Here is a 15,749-nt window from a genome sequence, read left to right on the forward strand (position 1 = left end):
GATGGAGGGTTTCCTGCTCTTACACGTGGTCACATCAGCCGAGCACAGGAAGCGTCCTGGATGAATGCCCACAGCAGCTCGTCTGAGTCTGCCTTCACGCCTCCTCCTCCTCCTCTCCTCCTCCTCCTCCTCTCCTCCTCCCATAGCTCCTGACATGTTCCCCTCTGTGAATAGTTGTCAAAATGTTCAGTCCATCTCCTGACCCTGCCTGTATAGGAAACTTTACCAACGTCTGTTGGACTCAAATAGACTGAAAGGATGTACAGAGTCATCTGTAACTTCTACCAACTAGGTTTTTCTTTATGAGCTACTGTATTTGATCCTGTTACAGACATATGGTTACGATGAAATGCTGAGCAGAGCAATTTAACACATAGAAATCTGATTTTATTATATAACTTATTCTTCCATACATTTATTGGCTTGCTGCTCCTCCAACCAATTACCACAAATTTCCAAAGCCCAAGTTGTAAAATGTGTAGAAAGTTCAGGAAAAGAGCATGTCTACTGTTCACATTTCAACTCTCGTACTTTTTAAAATATTGAACATTTTCAAAAATCTATTAGCCTATAAGAATGAATGGAAAGTGATCTGTCACCATGGAAACCGTACAGCTGATGATGTCACAATGGATTCAGCTTAGGGTTCTGAACAGAACTTATGAATAGGACTGGTGTCAGAGTTGAGCCATGCTCACGGTCACCATGGAAACCATACAGCTGATGATGTCATTATGTGTTCTGAGTTGCAGCTAGGGCTCTGAAGACCTTTCACCTATGGCGAGCCCTTTTAACGTTTAATAGCTAGTCTGGATATGTAATACAGATATCTGTAATTCAGTTCTTCCTGTCAAATTGAACATTTCAGATATCCACAGTGACATTATTCCTATCCACAATTATAATTTCAGATATCCACAACTTCATTCCTCCGAGGACAAACCACGCCCCTTTCCCCGTTCAGGTGTGTGGGGTTTCTCATTACAGAGATCTTAAATTCAATCATGGATAGCCACAATTTGAGATGTGGATATCTGCAACTAGATTATGACTATCCATAAATCTAGTTGCAGATATCTACAATTTCATTCTGGCTAGTCACAATTCCAAATCAGGATATCTCCAACCTCCTTCCATTAAAGATATCTATAATAGCATTTATAGATATCTTTAATCACAGTGTGACTAGTCAAAATGTCGTTATAGATATCTTGAACTGGAATTGCGTATAGTCAGAATGAAATTGTAGATATCTGCAACTAGATTTATGGATAGCCATAATTTAGTTGCAGATATCTATAATCAAGGTTAGAGATATCTCAAATTGGAGATATCTTAAACTTTTATTTTAACTAGTCAAAATGTAATTACAGATATCTTGAAGCAGGGTTTTGACTAGGCAAATTCATGTTGCAGATATCTGTAATGAGGACAAAAGTTATGACAGGTATAGGAGGAGGGGCTTGCTGCAGTGAACGTAGCTCTTGTTCCCACAAAGTCATATTTCATGGCATTTTCTAAATATCTTGTCGATGACAGCAATCTCCATTTCTTCTGCTGAGAAAACTGTTAAAATGATTTTTTCTCTTCTCTCCTCCAGTTTATTTGGGTCAGTATCCAATGGGAAGCCTCACATGTCCAGCGTCATGAACACATTTCTGACAGTCAAAATCACATTTCAGATATCTCTAACTGTAATTCTGGATAGTCCAAACTGAATCAGAGATATCTGCAAGTGACATTTAGGATGGTGACGAGGTGAAGGGCAGCTTTCAGGGAGTCAGTGCAGATATCTGTAACTCAGTTTGACTAGTGGAAAGTGAGTTACAGATATCTCCAACTGTCATAGTGACCAGTCAAAACTGAATTATAGATATCTCCAAATGTATTTTTGACTAGTCAAAACTGAATTATAGATATCTCCAACTGAATTTTTGACTAGTCAAAACATAATTTTGACTAGTCAAAATTATGTTGTCGATATCTATAATGTTAATTCCGGAGAGTCAAATGTAGCTATTACATGTCAAAGGGCTTGCCATATTCACCTGCTTCTTTACATTCATTCAACATTTGTGTACAGGGAAATGGAATGTTCCTACATGTAAGGAACTGTCACCATGGAAACCATACAGCTGATGATGTCACAATGGATTCAGCTTAGGGTTCCGAACAGAGGTCATGAATAGAAGTAGTGCCCTTAAGGTTAGAGAGTAAAGACTCAGCATCTCAACACCCCCCCTCCAGTTTTCTTTATCATCTGACCCATACGCTGTGTTTGCTGTGTTTGAAGAGTGTAGTATGATTCCCCCGTATAAAGAAATAATCTGAATCTGTACGTCTCCCTGCTTCATATCCCACTCAGGTCCCCACTCTGAGCTTCATATTTACTCACCGCCTGATGACTCAGTGATATATGACCTTTACATAGCCCAGCAGGAGCAGCGCAGTGAGTCTTCAAACTGTAGTGGGCTTGGGAGTGAGTTTGAACGTTGGACACTGAAACTCACTCCACTCAGTGGTGAGTCAGGTGTTCAGTCTTTCTCCATCTTGGATTAAGATCTGTTTTGATTCAGGACATTTCCTGATCGAAGGAAACTTTCAGCTTGATATCGTCTCATATGGAAGTTTCCGGACTTGTTGAATGATTGCTGGGTGACTTTAACTGAGTGACCTTCCTGACTCCTCCAATGACAAACCCTGACATTTCAGCACCATCACTCATCTTCACTGCAGATTTATCGCCCTCATTTCCCCGACTCTGCCTTCTCCTTTCCAAAACGCAGCCTCCACATGATCCTCTATCTTTATCCCTCACTCTGCAGAGTGTATAAACATTTCTGTTGCTGTGCTTTTGTTCCAATCACACGCAGCATTGTTGATTTCAGAGATTCAGGCTGGGCTGAAGATCTAATCAGTGAAATCTGCCAGTGAAGTGATTGGTTGGAGCAAAGCCTCTGCAGTCTCTCAGGCCTGGACGGCGAAGGAATGAGGGCCTGTGCTCCATACCAAAGACTCCACAGAGCTGTTTTCATTCTGCGCGGGTCGGCCGTGCTGTCTGCTCCACGTCCTCTGAATAGAGAAGACCAGCTACGTGCCAAAGGAGCGCCCGTGTTTCCATCAGCGGCGTCCCTCCCCATCACAGCGGGCTTTCACACAGAGTTGGACACGCTGTCAGCAACAAGGAGCTCAAACCAGGCGCTGACGCTCTCCGCGGTGTCAGCAGCCCACCGCCTGTCCGCTCAGTTTCATGCTAACGCTCTCTGAGATGAATATTTCAAACCCAGCGGAAAGTTTAAAGGCCTTTAAGCCCCCGTTACAACACCACAGCTTATGAATATTTCCTGTGACGCCCCCTGTCCGAGGGTGATGTAATAATTATACGTATGGAGGAGAAAGCAGTCTTTTTGAATAAGTTATCAATGCACTGAGAGGAGACACAGAGACCTCACCTTAACGAGCGTGTCATCAACTCGTTTGCTGCAATTATCTCAATTACGCTAATCACACTGAAAGGTCGTGGAGTTTCAGCCATCCTTAGTTAACTCTCAAACTTTCACAAGTCTAAAAAAACAGCCCAACTTTTCCCATTACTGTCTGAATATTCACAGCACTGATATATTTATCTCCCAATGTCTGTTTTTGTTTACACTGAGCTCCAACTGTTTCTCAAGCCTCTTCACGTCCTTGTCAGTAACCTGTGCTTTCTCTAACTCTGATGGATATTTCTCCAAGGATCCAGTCTTTCAAAGTCTCCCCTCTTAAAGAGATAATGCAGCCTTCACGCCTCCACGCCGTCCGGCTCTGATTCAGCGCCGCTGCTCTTATTCTGAAGACTTCCTCTTTCTGCTCCACTGTAAACACACTGCAGGGAGTCAGCCCTCAATCTCTGAGCGCTCTCGCAAATATATGCAGCACAGACGGGCTAAAAGCTGTGTGTGTGAGTGTGTGTGTGAGTGTGTGTGTGTGTGAGGGCTGTTAAAAAGTCTCCCTGAAGAATTGATGGGTGAAATGTAAATGCTGAGACTTTTTGCTCCGTCAGAAGTGGGATTTGATCGCTGAGTGAATCATGGCGGGGTGCAGCGCCGAGCTCGGGGAGGAGCAATAAAACTGATCATTTGTCACCAGCGTGTCCTTAAACTTTAAAGAGTGCAGTAACCAACAATCAGAGGCACTTCTGATTAATACCACCCCTGATTACTCTGTCAGGGTTTTTAACTGCCCAAAATAATGACCCAGTAACTTCATAATGAAGCAAACGACCAAACAGCACTTTAGCTTGTTTCATAACGCTGTAAAGTAAAGTAAACAAGTATTGTTTATCGTAGCTTCATGATAAGAAAACCCAGCTTTACCTGAGCCGTGTAGCTGAGGATTGATTGACAGTAATATGGCATCACATGAAAACATCCCAGCTGCTGTCTCCATGTTCAGATGTGTTGCTGTGTGTTGCTGTGTGTTGCAGGACATGATGTCCTATTTCCTGAAGGAGCCACATGCACTAACATCCAGAGAGACAAGCAAACACTAGGAAGGAAATGTACACACACTCCTTATGTAAGATAGCATGAACATTCAGAGTTTGGTCTGGTACGGGCAGCGCTTGTAGCCAGCCAGTGGTTTTTATTCAGATTTAAAGCTCCCATCTCCTGCTCCTTACCTCAGTTTAATCTGGATCATTGATGTCTTCATGAAATGGTAGGAACATGTTTTGGTCCAAAAAGCCAATAAATCAAGCACAGCAGCATTGTTTCCAGGCTCTCATAGCCCCTCTGTTCAGAATGCTCTGATTTAGTGGGCGTGGCCTTCATATGTAAATGAGCCACCGCTGATACCGCCCCGCTCTTCCACGTCACTGAGAGCGGCGCCACGAGCTCCGAGTGCACAATGTTTAGAAAACAGAGAAGCTCCTTTACCGTAACATTACAGGCTAAAACAACAGGCTAACTGCAGCTAAAGTTAGCATCCTGAAGCTAACACAGAGACAGGGGGGACACTGAGGAAAAGCTCTTCCACCTGCTCCACAGCACACAGCATTTAAAATACTCACATTTCCAGGGTCCCAGGTTTGTTGGAGGATGGTTGGTAATGCGCCTGGATTCAGGACCAGTCTATTGGCTAGCCCTCTGTTGGACTGTCCAAAGTTGGAAAAGCAGTCGGCCGTGAAGTGACTAGCACACACATGCTCAGTTTTACTGAGTGTAGCTGGAACATTTCCTGATAAATGAACTCTAGACACTTAGTCTGTCTTCTTCAGAGATGGGAAGCTTGAGCATGGAACTGTGACTGTTTACAGCCAAAAACAGAGCAGTGATGGCTCTTCAACTTTGGCTTATCTCCTCCCGGGGAGGGGAGTGGGTGGGGAGGGGGTTTGGGGGTATCTGCTCTGGTGGACCAATCAGGTCAGACTTGCTCCTGATTGGTCAAAAAAGGGAATCGCTGACGTCATCAAATCCCCAAAATCCAAACAGCTGGTTTTAGGTCAGGATTTTACATTAACAAGCTCTACTAAGAACAGGTTTGGTCATTAAATATCACATTTTGTGGGCTGGGGGGAAAGACAAAGACCCACACATTTCACTAAAAGACTTAATAAAGAGATTTTTGCAGAATATGGGACCTTTAAAGGTTTTCCTTTTGTTACAGTTGTTACAGCCTATCCCAGCTGTCCTCTGGTGAGAGACGGGGGGTACACCCTGGACTGGTCTCAAGCCAATCACGGGGCTGACACACAGACAGACAACCTTTCACACACACCTGCAGGTATCTTAGAGTGACCAGTTCACCTGATGAGCATGAAGAAGGACAGGTACGACATGTAACCCCACACAGAAAGGCCCACGCTCCTGAACCAGGACTCCAGACTGGTGACCCAGAGCTAACCACTGTGCCACTGTGCAGCGCTGCATGGATCATTGCTTCATAAAAACCCCAAAATACACGCCAAACACACAGGTTTCTGTGACCTCTGTCCCTGGTTTGGGCTTTCAGGATTAAAAACAAAATTAAAGACAAGACTGGTTGTGATTTTGGGCCAATGCGGTGACTTCCACTACAGAGTCATGCATGTTTTTGACAAGTTGATACGTCTCATCTGTTACAGTTTTAATTTGAGGTCTTTTTTTAAGCATGATTGGACTTAATCCAGTGAAGTAGTTTTTGCTTTGGAGGGATTGGAGGTATCACAAAAAAATTTGGAAAGTTTCTGCCAAAATCAGAGCCCTCATTCATTTTATCTTGTTGTGCTTTGTTTTGTCAGGTCTGTTAAAATGGGTTTCGTCCACTTCCTTGATTCAGCGCTGAGGGGAAATTATTTAGTGTGAATTCAGACAAAGAGAAACAGGTCGAGTATCTCTCCTGCTTCCTCTTTGCCTTCAGCGATAAACAGACACTCAGATTTTCACAGCACAGTCAAATCATTAGCTAAATATTTATGTGTAACTTGTAATTACGGCAGGACTGACCTCAGGGGTCAAGGTCTAAACCCTCCAGGCCTGAAGCCGCTTCACCCCGGGGCGGTGGTCCAGAGTGACGCTGTGTTTCCATCCTCTGTGAACCAATTACTCCACCTTTTCCTGCCTCTCTGTCTCCTCTCCTGTTACGCCGCCGCTCGAGCACCACGGGCTGTTTCGTCGGCTGTTTGGTCGGCTGTCGCAGCGGCTTGCTCTTGTAAACAAATTGAATTTATGTAACCTTGCTGACGGGTAGGAAGTGCAGAGTCCAGGCTGGCTGGCGAGCGCGGCGCGGCCGATGTTTGGAGCCCGGTGGAAACACAGTTATTACCAGCAGAGAGAGTGAACTCACCGCCTACAGTGGCAGCCGGCTTGTTTTGTTATATGGATGATGAAGTTGATGTATGGCTCCCTTGTATGCGCTGAACAGCCACAGTCTCTCTGCCAAGTGATGAATAGCACCAATACTGTGGGCTATTGGAAAAGACCGAGGCCGACCAGATCTCATCTCTGCTCCTCTTTCCCATTTTCTCCTCCTCCATTTTTGGCACAACTCAAATAAATTGTATTGTTTTCCTCTTTGTGTTGCCCTTCCCTTCCTGCCCCTGCGTCCATACGCTCCTTTTGTGTAGCTTTAATGAGCTAAAAGGTATGCAGCCCAGCACAGGAAACCCTTGACAAAGCACTTTCCAAAGATTAAGGCTGACTAACGGCGGCGGCGTCTACTCGCCTTTGTCTCCCCCTCCTTTTCTTTCCCGCGCCTGACGGCCCGAGCAGGAGGCTGCGGCGGGAATGAGCATTGCAATAGAGGCGAGATTAGAATCGGATGTGAATTGGCTTTGAGATTGGTTTGTAGACTGAAAATAGGAGACGGGGTGGAAGCCAGGGAAAGACCGGGGACAGACGAACAATGAGAGAGAAGGTCACAAATAAAACGGCAGAGTGAGAGGGCTGGAGAGTGGCAGCGGGGTCAGAGAAAAGGGACGATGGAGGAGGATTTCGCTCATGTTTTCATGGAGAAATGCAGCAAAGCTAAAAGACTCTCCTCTCTCCATCTCTCTCCATCCCTCTTCAGCCACGCGTTTCTAACTAACGGCGTTCAGGTCGCCATTAAAGCGCTCAGGTTATTCTGCGTCTTTCACGTCGTTAGCCTCCACTAAATGAATTTAATGAGAAATTACCTTTTGTTAAAGCCCTCAAACGTTCCTCCTCCTCCTGAAGGAGGCGCTGGCTAATCCTCCCTGATGACTCCTGATTATCCTCTGAGCCTAAAACCTGCGACCACTCATGAGCGTCTAAGTCGGATTATCCATAAAACTCATATTGATGGGCGATAATCTTCACACTGTGTAACAGTACTTGTAGTTTGTTGACTGCACTCCATTTCCCAGCGTTTGGTGTCACATTATTTCCGAGCAGAGGCCTCTATCGATTATTTGTTGCACTAGGTGTCGGAGAGACGGTTTCCATAAAACTTTCATGCGCCCTGCTCTGGCGGCGGCCTCCATGGGAGCTGGTGTTTGGGTGTTAACTCTCACAAAGGGACTCCATTGATTCCTGCATTGATCCTAACCCTCTTTCCTCTTTCCTCTTTCTCTCCCGGCAGTGGCGAACATTCTGTGGCGAGAAGAAGGTACGTCTAGCCGCTTAAAGTCAGCTAATTGAATTTTTGTAATGGGGTTACTGAACTGTGATGAGAGGGATTAAACGATGTGATGCTTTCAGAGCAGATAGTGTTGGAGGCAGATATCAGTCAGCAGAGCTGTTTGACGGACGGTGTGTGACGCTGCTTCCTCTCTCCAGGTCTCGGCATCGGAAACATGTTCTACGTGTTTTATGAAGACGGGATTAAAGTCATCCAGCCTGTGGCGTGTGAGATCCAGCGACACATCAAGCCCAGCGAGAAGCTGCTGGCTCTGCAGGTGAGCTCTCAGGCACAGCACGACATTTAGCAGCTAGATATTTAGCAGCTAGATATTTAGCAGCTAGCTATTTAGCAGCTAGATATTTAGCAGCTAGATATTTAGCAGCTAGATATTTAGCAGCTAGATATTTAGCAGCTAGATATTTAGCAGCAAGCCTTTAGCAGCTTGCTATTTATCAGAATCACCTTTATTCACAAAGTGTCTCAAGAATACAAGGAATTTGACCCCGGTTGACCACGCTTTCTCTGTGCATTTGTTGTAAATACACACTAAATATTACAAATTAAAAAAAAAAAAATCTGGAGCCTAAATAGTAAGAAAAAATAAATAAAAAATAAATAAAAGTTACAATAATAATAATAATAATAATAATAATAATAATAATAATAATAATGATAATAATGAACTTTGTACAGTGAAGAATAAAAAATACACACAGAATTAAGTTAAAATAAAATGAAATCAAACTAGATATTAAAACTGGAGCTTAAGTAGTAAGAAAAAAATACATTCTAAAATAATAATAATAATAATAATAATAATTATAACAATGATAAATGTCGAGTAGAGGGCCGACAAGCCCTTGTGGGTTTTTTTGGCCCCTCATGTTTTCTTGAAGTTACTGTTTTTTTTCTGTTTCATAATTATGAAGTGTTACTTTTTTTGTTTTGTTTGTTCATCTTTCTATATGTGTAATGAAAAAATAAAATAAAATAAAAATTAATAATAATGATAATAATAACAACAACAATAATAATAATAATAATAATAATAATAATAATAATAATAATAATAATAATAATAGAGAAGAATAAAAAAAACTACAGAATTAGGTTTAAAAAATTATATGAAATTAATAATTAATTAATGTATTATTATTATTATAATTATTATAATTATTATAATTATTATTATTATTATTATTATTATTATTATTATTATTATTATTAATACATTAAAAAATAACTATCTTTTTTTTAAGTGAGACAATGTGTGCCAACCTGAGGAGCACTTGGACCAGACCGTAGGAACAGATCACACTTTACACAAACTTTTCACCCTGATGTTAATGTGACTGATCAAACCCTGTGAGTCACTGAGCTAAAAGAGTCAGAGCCTTTAACTTTTTAGAAATGTCTCAAAGTGAATGAAACGCGTGAAGTTAAATGTGAAAAAGGCTTCAGCTTGTGTCAGTCACACATTCACTCAGCTCACTTTTCAGCTCTAAGCTCTAACTCTGAGCTAAAACTGAGGTTTGAAGGTCAGACACAGAAATACACCATGGCAAGTTTCCATCCTTTATGCTAATACAGGATTTATTGTCCTGAGTTACTGTTTTTAAACCTAGTGTAAAATAAATTGAAGAACTTTCCCTCATCACTGATCTTTTACAGAGTCCTCGATCTGATGCTTCCTTTGGAAAAACTCAGGCTAAATACACTCACCACCCCTCACACTGATGCTAAGCTAGGCTAAGCTAGGCTAAGCTAAGCTCACTGGCTGCTTGAAGCACCTTTGGTATTTAGGGCTCATACATCGTTTGGCATTTTGGGTTTGGAGTTAAACCTCAGGCTTCAGGAACAAAAGCTGGTTTTCATTAAAGAGTTCAGTTTCAGTTTTTTGATGAAAATGTTTCATCATAGTCTTCATCAATGAAATAAACATGGCTAACAGACATAATGACCTGATGCTTTTTTTTAACTTAAGATAATAGTTCGGATTCATTTTCTAGTGGCACAAACCTCAGCTGGAATAAAATACGTTATGGATGGATTAATATAATTTTACTTTGAACTTATTTTGTTGGTTTTGTGGCTCTCAGTGCTGTTTTTATCACCTTTTGTTTCCACCCTGAGCTGAAAGGTTCATCCACACTTCACCACCTGCTGCTCGCCGCGCAGCCAGCGAAACAAACGTCAGACCGTTGTTTTAATTAAGCAGATCCTTCAGAGTGGGATTTTATTTTTCTGAGGTGTAAATCTGGAAAGAAAGAGAAGTGAACTGAGAGTTGGATCAGCGTTTGTGGTTTTGACCCTTTGTTCTCAGCATTCAGCAGCTCCAACAGTCAGTCTGTGTGTTTCAGGCCAAAAATGATCACGTTTATGTAACGCTGTTCATCGTGAGGAGTTTTTATGATCAGTGGTATCAAACAGAAACAGTTAAACAGAAAAGTCTTTGCTTTAAATCATCATAATGACCTGTACAGTCAAAGCCATAAACACTGAAACATTCATGTTGTCGTCGTGTTGTCCCAGTGATCTCCCGCGGGTGAAGAGGAAAGCGTCTGCGTTCCAGGATTAAATAATTCAGTAATGTGTGACGCATATGATTTATTATTCTCGGGGCCTGACAAACAACACTTGACGCGTCCCGTTGGCTGACCCAGTAAGAGCTGCTCCGATCAATCATCAGGAGTCGATGGAGTTTGTGCAGGGATCTGGCTCTGCTTCGTAGTCTCGAGCAGCCGAGGGCGAGGAGTCGCTGTCATACTTGTAAATTCAGGGGACACAGCCTCTAACGACCCCGCCACCGCCACCACGGAGATGATTTGCACCCTGATTTGATGTCCTACCTGATGCACCTGCAGTGATTAATGGTGATGTGGTTTTCTCTTTCTCTTTGTGACGGATGCTGAAATAAAAAAAGAGTTTCCTCTGTTTTCGGCGTCTCATGGCTGATAACAGAGCTGTAAATCACACACTTTAGTTTCATGATACCACAAACATTAAGAGCTTAAAACAGGTGGCTTCAGATTATCACACATGCTGAGAAAATGAATGCTTCATGTTAAATTATTTATGCAGACAGCTGTTTTTAAAACGTTGTGCATGCGCATAAAGACGTCTCCCGTTATAAGAATATTTGACGGACATGTTTCTATAAAAAAAGTCGACTCTCCTGCAGACACTGAGGCATTAGCATTCATTTGGAGTCCTGTTTGTGTCTGCGTTATGATTCCTGGTCCAACACCCCCCCTCTTTCAGCTCTGTCTCTGGTTTGCTCTCACTCCTGGGGGAAATATCTGGCTGTACGCTGGGTTTATCAAAGCCTTTACTCCGTTCTTTTTTTGACTGAATAAAGTAGCTGGCTAACAGTGGGACTTCTTTTCCTGTCAGACTGCTCCAGAAGAGCAAAAGTTGTTGGGTTTAAAACTATGAATTCCCTTTAAGATGATAAAATGCTCTGCAAAGTGAACACAACCTGCAGAGCTGGAAATAAAGGTTCAGGAAAGAAATTAGGAGACTGCAGCTGAAGTCTCTTTATGAGGGTTTCTGTTAGTTAAAAGCCCTGTGAGGAGTTTCTAAGGGCTCCTGAAATAGTCTGACTTTTATCTATGTCCATAATAATAACCCATGATTATAAATAAGATTATCAGATCCACAATTGGTGGTTTCTAACTGTTTTTCCTCAGTGTTCAGGGTCTGGTGGGACTCACAGGCTGTATGATATACGTACGTGGTCTCGCTAACATCACCCATCAGTTCCTGAACAGAGTAACAGAGCCTTTGGTCGGCAGCAGCCATATTGGAAACAGGGGGGCTTTGAGCCTCCCCGCTAACAGCTACAGGGAGCCAGACCTGTTCGTCACATGAGCGGCACCTCTGATTGGGCAACTTCTAATCTTATCGTCTTAACTGCTAAGTCAGAAAAAAATCTTCTTTTTAACTCTACTTTTCTTTGTTCAACTCCACGAGGTAAGGTATTTATAAACTGTTACATAGCGCTGTAGTATGAAACCTGACAACAAGCTAACTTTGTCAGTTTGTAGCGTAGCTTAGCAGCTGCTATATTTCTCTCTCCTCACAGCCCGGTGCTCTGAGACGTGTCTGTAACGTGTAACGTTAGTGAATCCTGGTTCTGTCCTACCAGAGCTCATCTACCAACTCCAACCTCACCAAGCAGAGCTAACGTAACCTGGCTCTTCATTTTATTGATAGACTCTCAAGTTTGGACAGACCACTGCAGAATAACTGCTGACTGTGGGCTGGAGTCAGCGTTGATTAAATTCAATCCAAGATAGCTTTATTGGCAAGACAAGCATACATAAACATCAACATGAAATTGAATTGAAATAAGTGAACATTACAACAAACAGCTTAGCTCATGTTTTAGCCTTTAGCTCATATTTTAGCTTTTAGCTCATGTTTTAGCCTGTAGCTCATGATTTAGCCTTTAGCTCATGTTTTAGTCTTTAGCTCATATTTTAGCCTTTAGCTCAATATTTTAGTCTTTAGCTCATATTTTGGTCTTCAGCTAATATTTTAGCCTTTAGCTCATATTTTAGTCTTTAGCGTATGATTAAGCCTTTCACTCATATTTTAGCTTTTAGCTCATGTTTTAGCCTGTAGCTCATGATTTAGCCTTTAGCTCATGTTTTAGTCTTTAGCTAATATTTTAGCCTTTAGCTCAATATTTTAGTTTTAGCTCATATTTTAGTCTTTAGCGTATATTTTAGCCTTTAGCTCATGTTTTAGTCTTTAGCGTATGTTTTAGCCTTTCACTCATATTTTAGCTTTTAGCTCATGTTTTAGCCTGTAGCTCATGATTTAGCCTTTAGCTCATCTTTTAGTCTTTAGCTAATATTTTAGCCTTTAGCTCAATATTTTAGTCTTTAGCTCATATTTTAGTCTTTAGTGTATATTTTAGTCTTTAGCTCATGTTTTAGTCTTTAGTGTATATTTTAGTCTTTAGCTCATGTTTTAGTCTTTAGCTCATATTTTAGCTATTAAGTCCATTTGATGGCACTTCACTAACCGTCGATGTTTAGCACTAATAAACAGTCCACTCACCTTTTGAAGTTTAAAAACCGAGTTTACAAAATTTACTTGTTGTCATGTTTAAGACGATAGTGCCAAGTTATAAATACATTACTTTGACTCTTTGTATTCAGTTAAAAGAAAAAAAAAAGAAAAAGAAAAAGAAAAGCAGAGTTAAAAAGAAGACCTGCTCTCCAAAACAAATGCACGTCTTGGCAACAGCCACATCCTGTAGAAGGTGATTGGTTGTGCTCATGGGAAACTGAGTCTTTATCCTGGAAAAACATTACTGACATCAGCCATGGCTGTCAAAGCAATCAATGATTTATAAACTCGTTAAAATACTTAAAAACAACGATTCTGATTTTAAATCACACAAAGACAAAACAGTTTCACACTGATGGTTTTAGATAAGAGGGGTTGAGAAGTCATTTCTTTGGGAGCACAATCCTGTACTTTCCAGTCTTTAGCGTTGCTGTTGGATGATCCCACGCCACGCTGACACAGACATTCAGAGCGGTTTGATCTGAAGCTCATCAGACGACCTCGGAGCCACAGCTGTAACATGGAGCCTGGTCCTGAAATAGACCTGATCCATGTGGAGCTGAAAGACTCAGGGTGGTGTCCTCCTTCCTGTGGAGCTGCAGCTCAGAGGCTCATTGATTAGCCTAACAGTATAGATGTAGGCGTATAGATGCTGTATACGGTCCCAGCCCCTCAGTGTGTTGGCAACAGGAGACAGAGTGAGCTCTGGGCCTCCTCAGCGTTGAATCAGTCTTTATTTCAGTCTCAGTGTTGACTTTCCAAGTGTTCAGAGCGTTCAGAGCGTTCAGAGCGTTCAGAGCGTTCAGAGCGTTCAGAGCGTTCAGAGCGTTCAGAGCGCTCAGAGCGCTCAGAGCGCTCAAAGCGATCAGAGCGTGCTGCTGATGGCGTCCTCTTAGATTTACATGTGTTTCTGAGTGAACGCCGCTCTCATCAGGGAGCCGTGAGCTTATGGGAAAGCTGTTACACGTAAAGCGATGCCATGAATGCACAACAATCAGCTGAGTGTTCCTCTGAGAGATGTGCTGTATTAGGACATCAATCACTGCGCTCGCTGTGATGTCAGCTCGGCGCCGTCACAGGGGGGTCGTCGTATGAACACACGAGGCCGCTCCCAGCACGCCGCTCACATTCTCCTCTCCATCAGAGGACGGCAGTGATTGATTTGTTTGTTTCCAGTCCGTTATCATTAACCGCCGTGCTCTGAATCAGGCTGTGACGCTGCTCGTCTTCACTCTGGGTTAGGAAGGAGGAGACTCGCTGTTAGCGCCTGGGATCTCCATACACACAGGAAATAATGGAGATTTACTGACAATAAATTCAAATTAAAATCAATCTTTATTGGCATCAGGGTTTTTTATATTATCTTTTAAAACATGTTACCAAAGCCAGTGTACAAAGAAAATGATCTAGAAAACATATCAATCAGAAAACACATATAAGGAATAAAAAAGTGATAACATCAATCTAAAATAAATTAAATATTAAAATGAAAGAAAAAAATTAACTGACAATAATCTTTATTATACAAAATCAGGACACGTTCAGTTTTAATCCGTGGGATTAAACTTTGGATCAGTCTGTCTGCAGAGTTTAAGGAAAGGATTTTAACAACAAACAAGGTTGAAGACAGAATTAAATCATGGTGCAACAGCAAGTTGTTATATTGTATTATACTAAATAAAATTAAATTATATAATATTAAATAATATAAAATTGTATTATATTTAAAAACATTACATTATATTTTATTATATTATTTAAATTAAATTAAAATATATATTTTATATTATATCATATAATATTATAAAGTACAATATATTATATTTTATATTTTATTATATTATATCATATTATATTTTATTATGTTATATTATATAATATATTATATTATGTTATATTATATTATATATTATAATATTATAGTACATTATGTTATAATATATAATATAATATTATATTATATTATATTATATTATATTATATTATATTATATTATATTATATTATATTATATTATATTATATTATATTATATTTTATTATATCATGTTCCATTATATCTTATTATATTGTATTATATTACATTAATAAATCATATTATTTAATACTATATTTAATTAAATTAAATTATTTTATATATTTTATTAAATTGTTTTTAATTATATAAATATTGTTGTTGATTTGACAATATGTTATTGTTTCATTTTAGATTGTTTGCAAAATTGCAAAATTTCTTCATTTCAACTTTTTGTTTGAATATTTTTTTCTTTCTTTTTTCTTTCTTTTACGTTTTTCAAAAAAATCACTTTCAATTAACCAACCAATCATATCTGCATGGACATAGATGTTATTTGTTACCTAATAACACCTTATTCACTGTATAATACATAAATATAAATTTTAATATAATCATATAAGACTCTTTATACAGTAATGTATAATTGCTGTATTTTTTTAACACTTGAATTTGAGGAGATCACAGTACAGTCATGTTTTTACAAATGAAAAAATAAATAAAAATGGTCTGATATAAAAATCTAGTCATTTTGAAACGAGACGCTGTAGGTTTTCT

At 40.3% G+C, this 15,749-nt stretch overlaps 1 protein-coding gene across 2 annotated transcripts in view; it reads left to right on the plus strand.

Annotated features, from left to right (window-relative positions):
• Positions 1–15,749, plus strand: part of fstl5 (follistatin-like 5) — a 279,805-nt gene that overhangs the window by 235,661 nt on the left and 28,395 nt on the right. For both annotated transcript variants that reach the window (XM_074674483.1, XM_074674484.1), the window contains 2 exons: positions 8,059–8,085; positions 8,256–8,374. In XM_074674483.1, the coding sequence (XP_074530584.1) occupies positions 8,059–8,085; positions 8,256–8,374 (146 nt within the window). The remainder of the gene's footprint in view (positions 1–8,058; positions 8,086–8,255; positions 8,375–15,749) is intronic.

This window comes from Halichoeres trimaculatus, unplaced genomic scaffold (assembly GCF_033239565.1).
Source record: "Halichoeres trimaculatus isolate MK-OKI-2021-1 unplaced genomic scaffold, fHalTri1.1 fHalTri1_scaffold_7, whole genome shotgun sequence".
Lineage (NCBI taxonomy): Eukaryota > Metazoa > Chordata > Actinopteri > Labriformes > Labridae > Halichoeres > Halichoeres trimaculatus.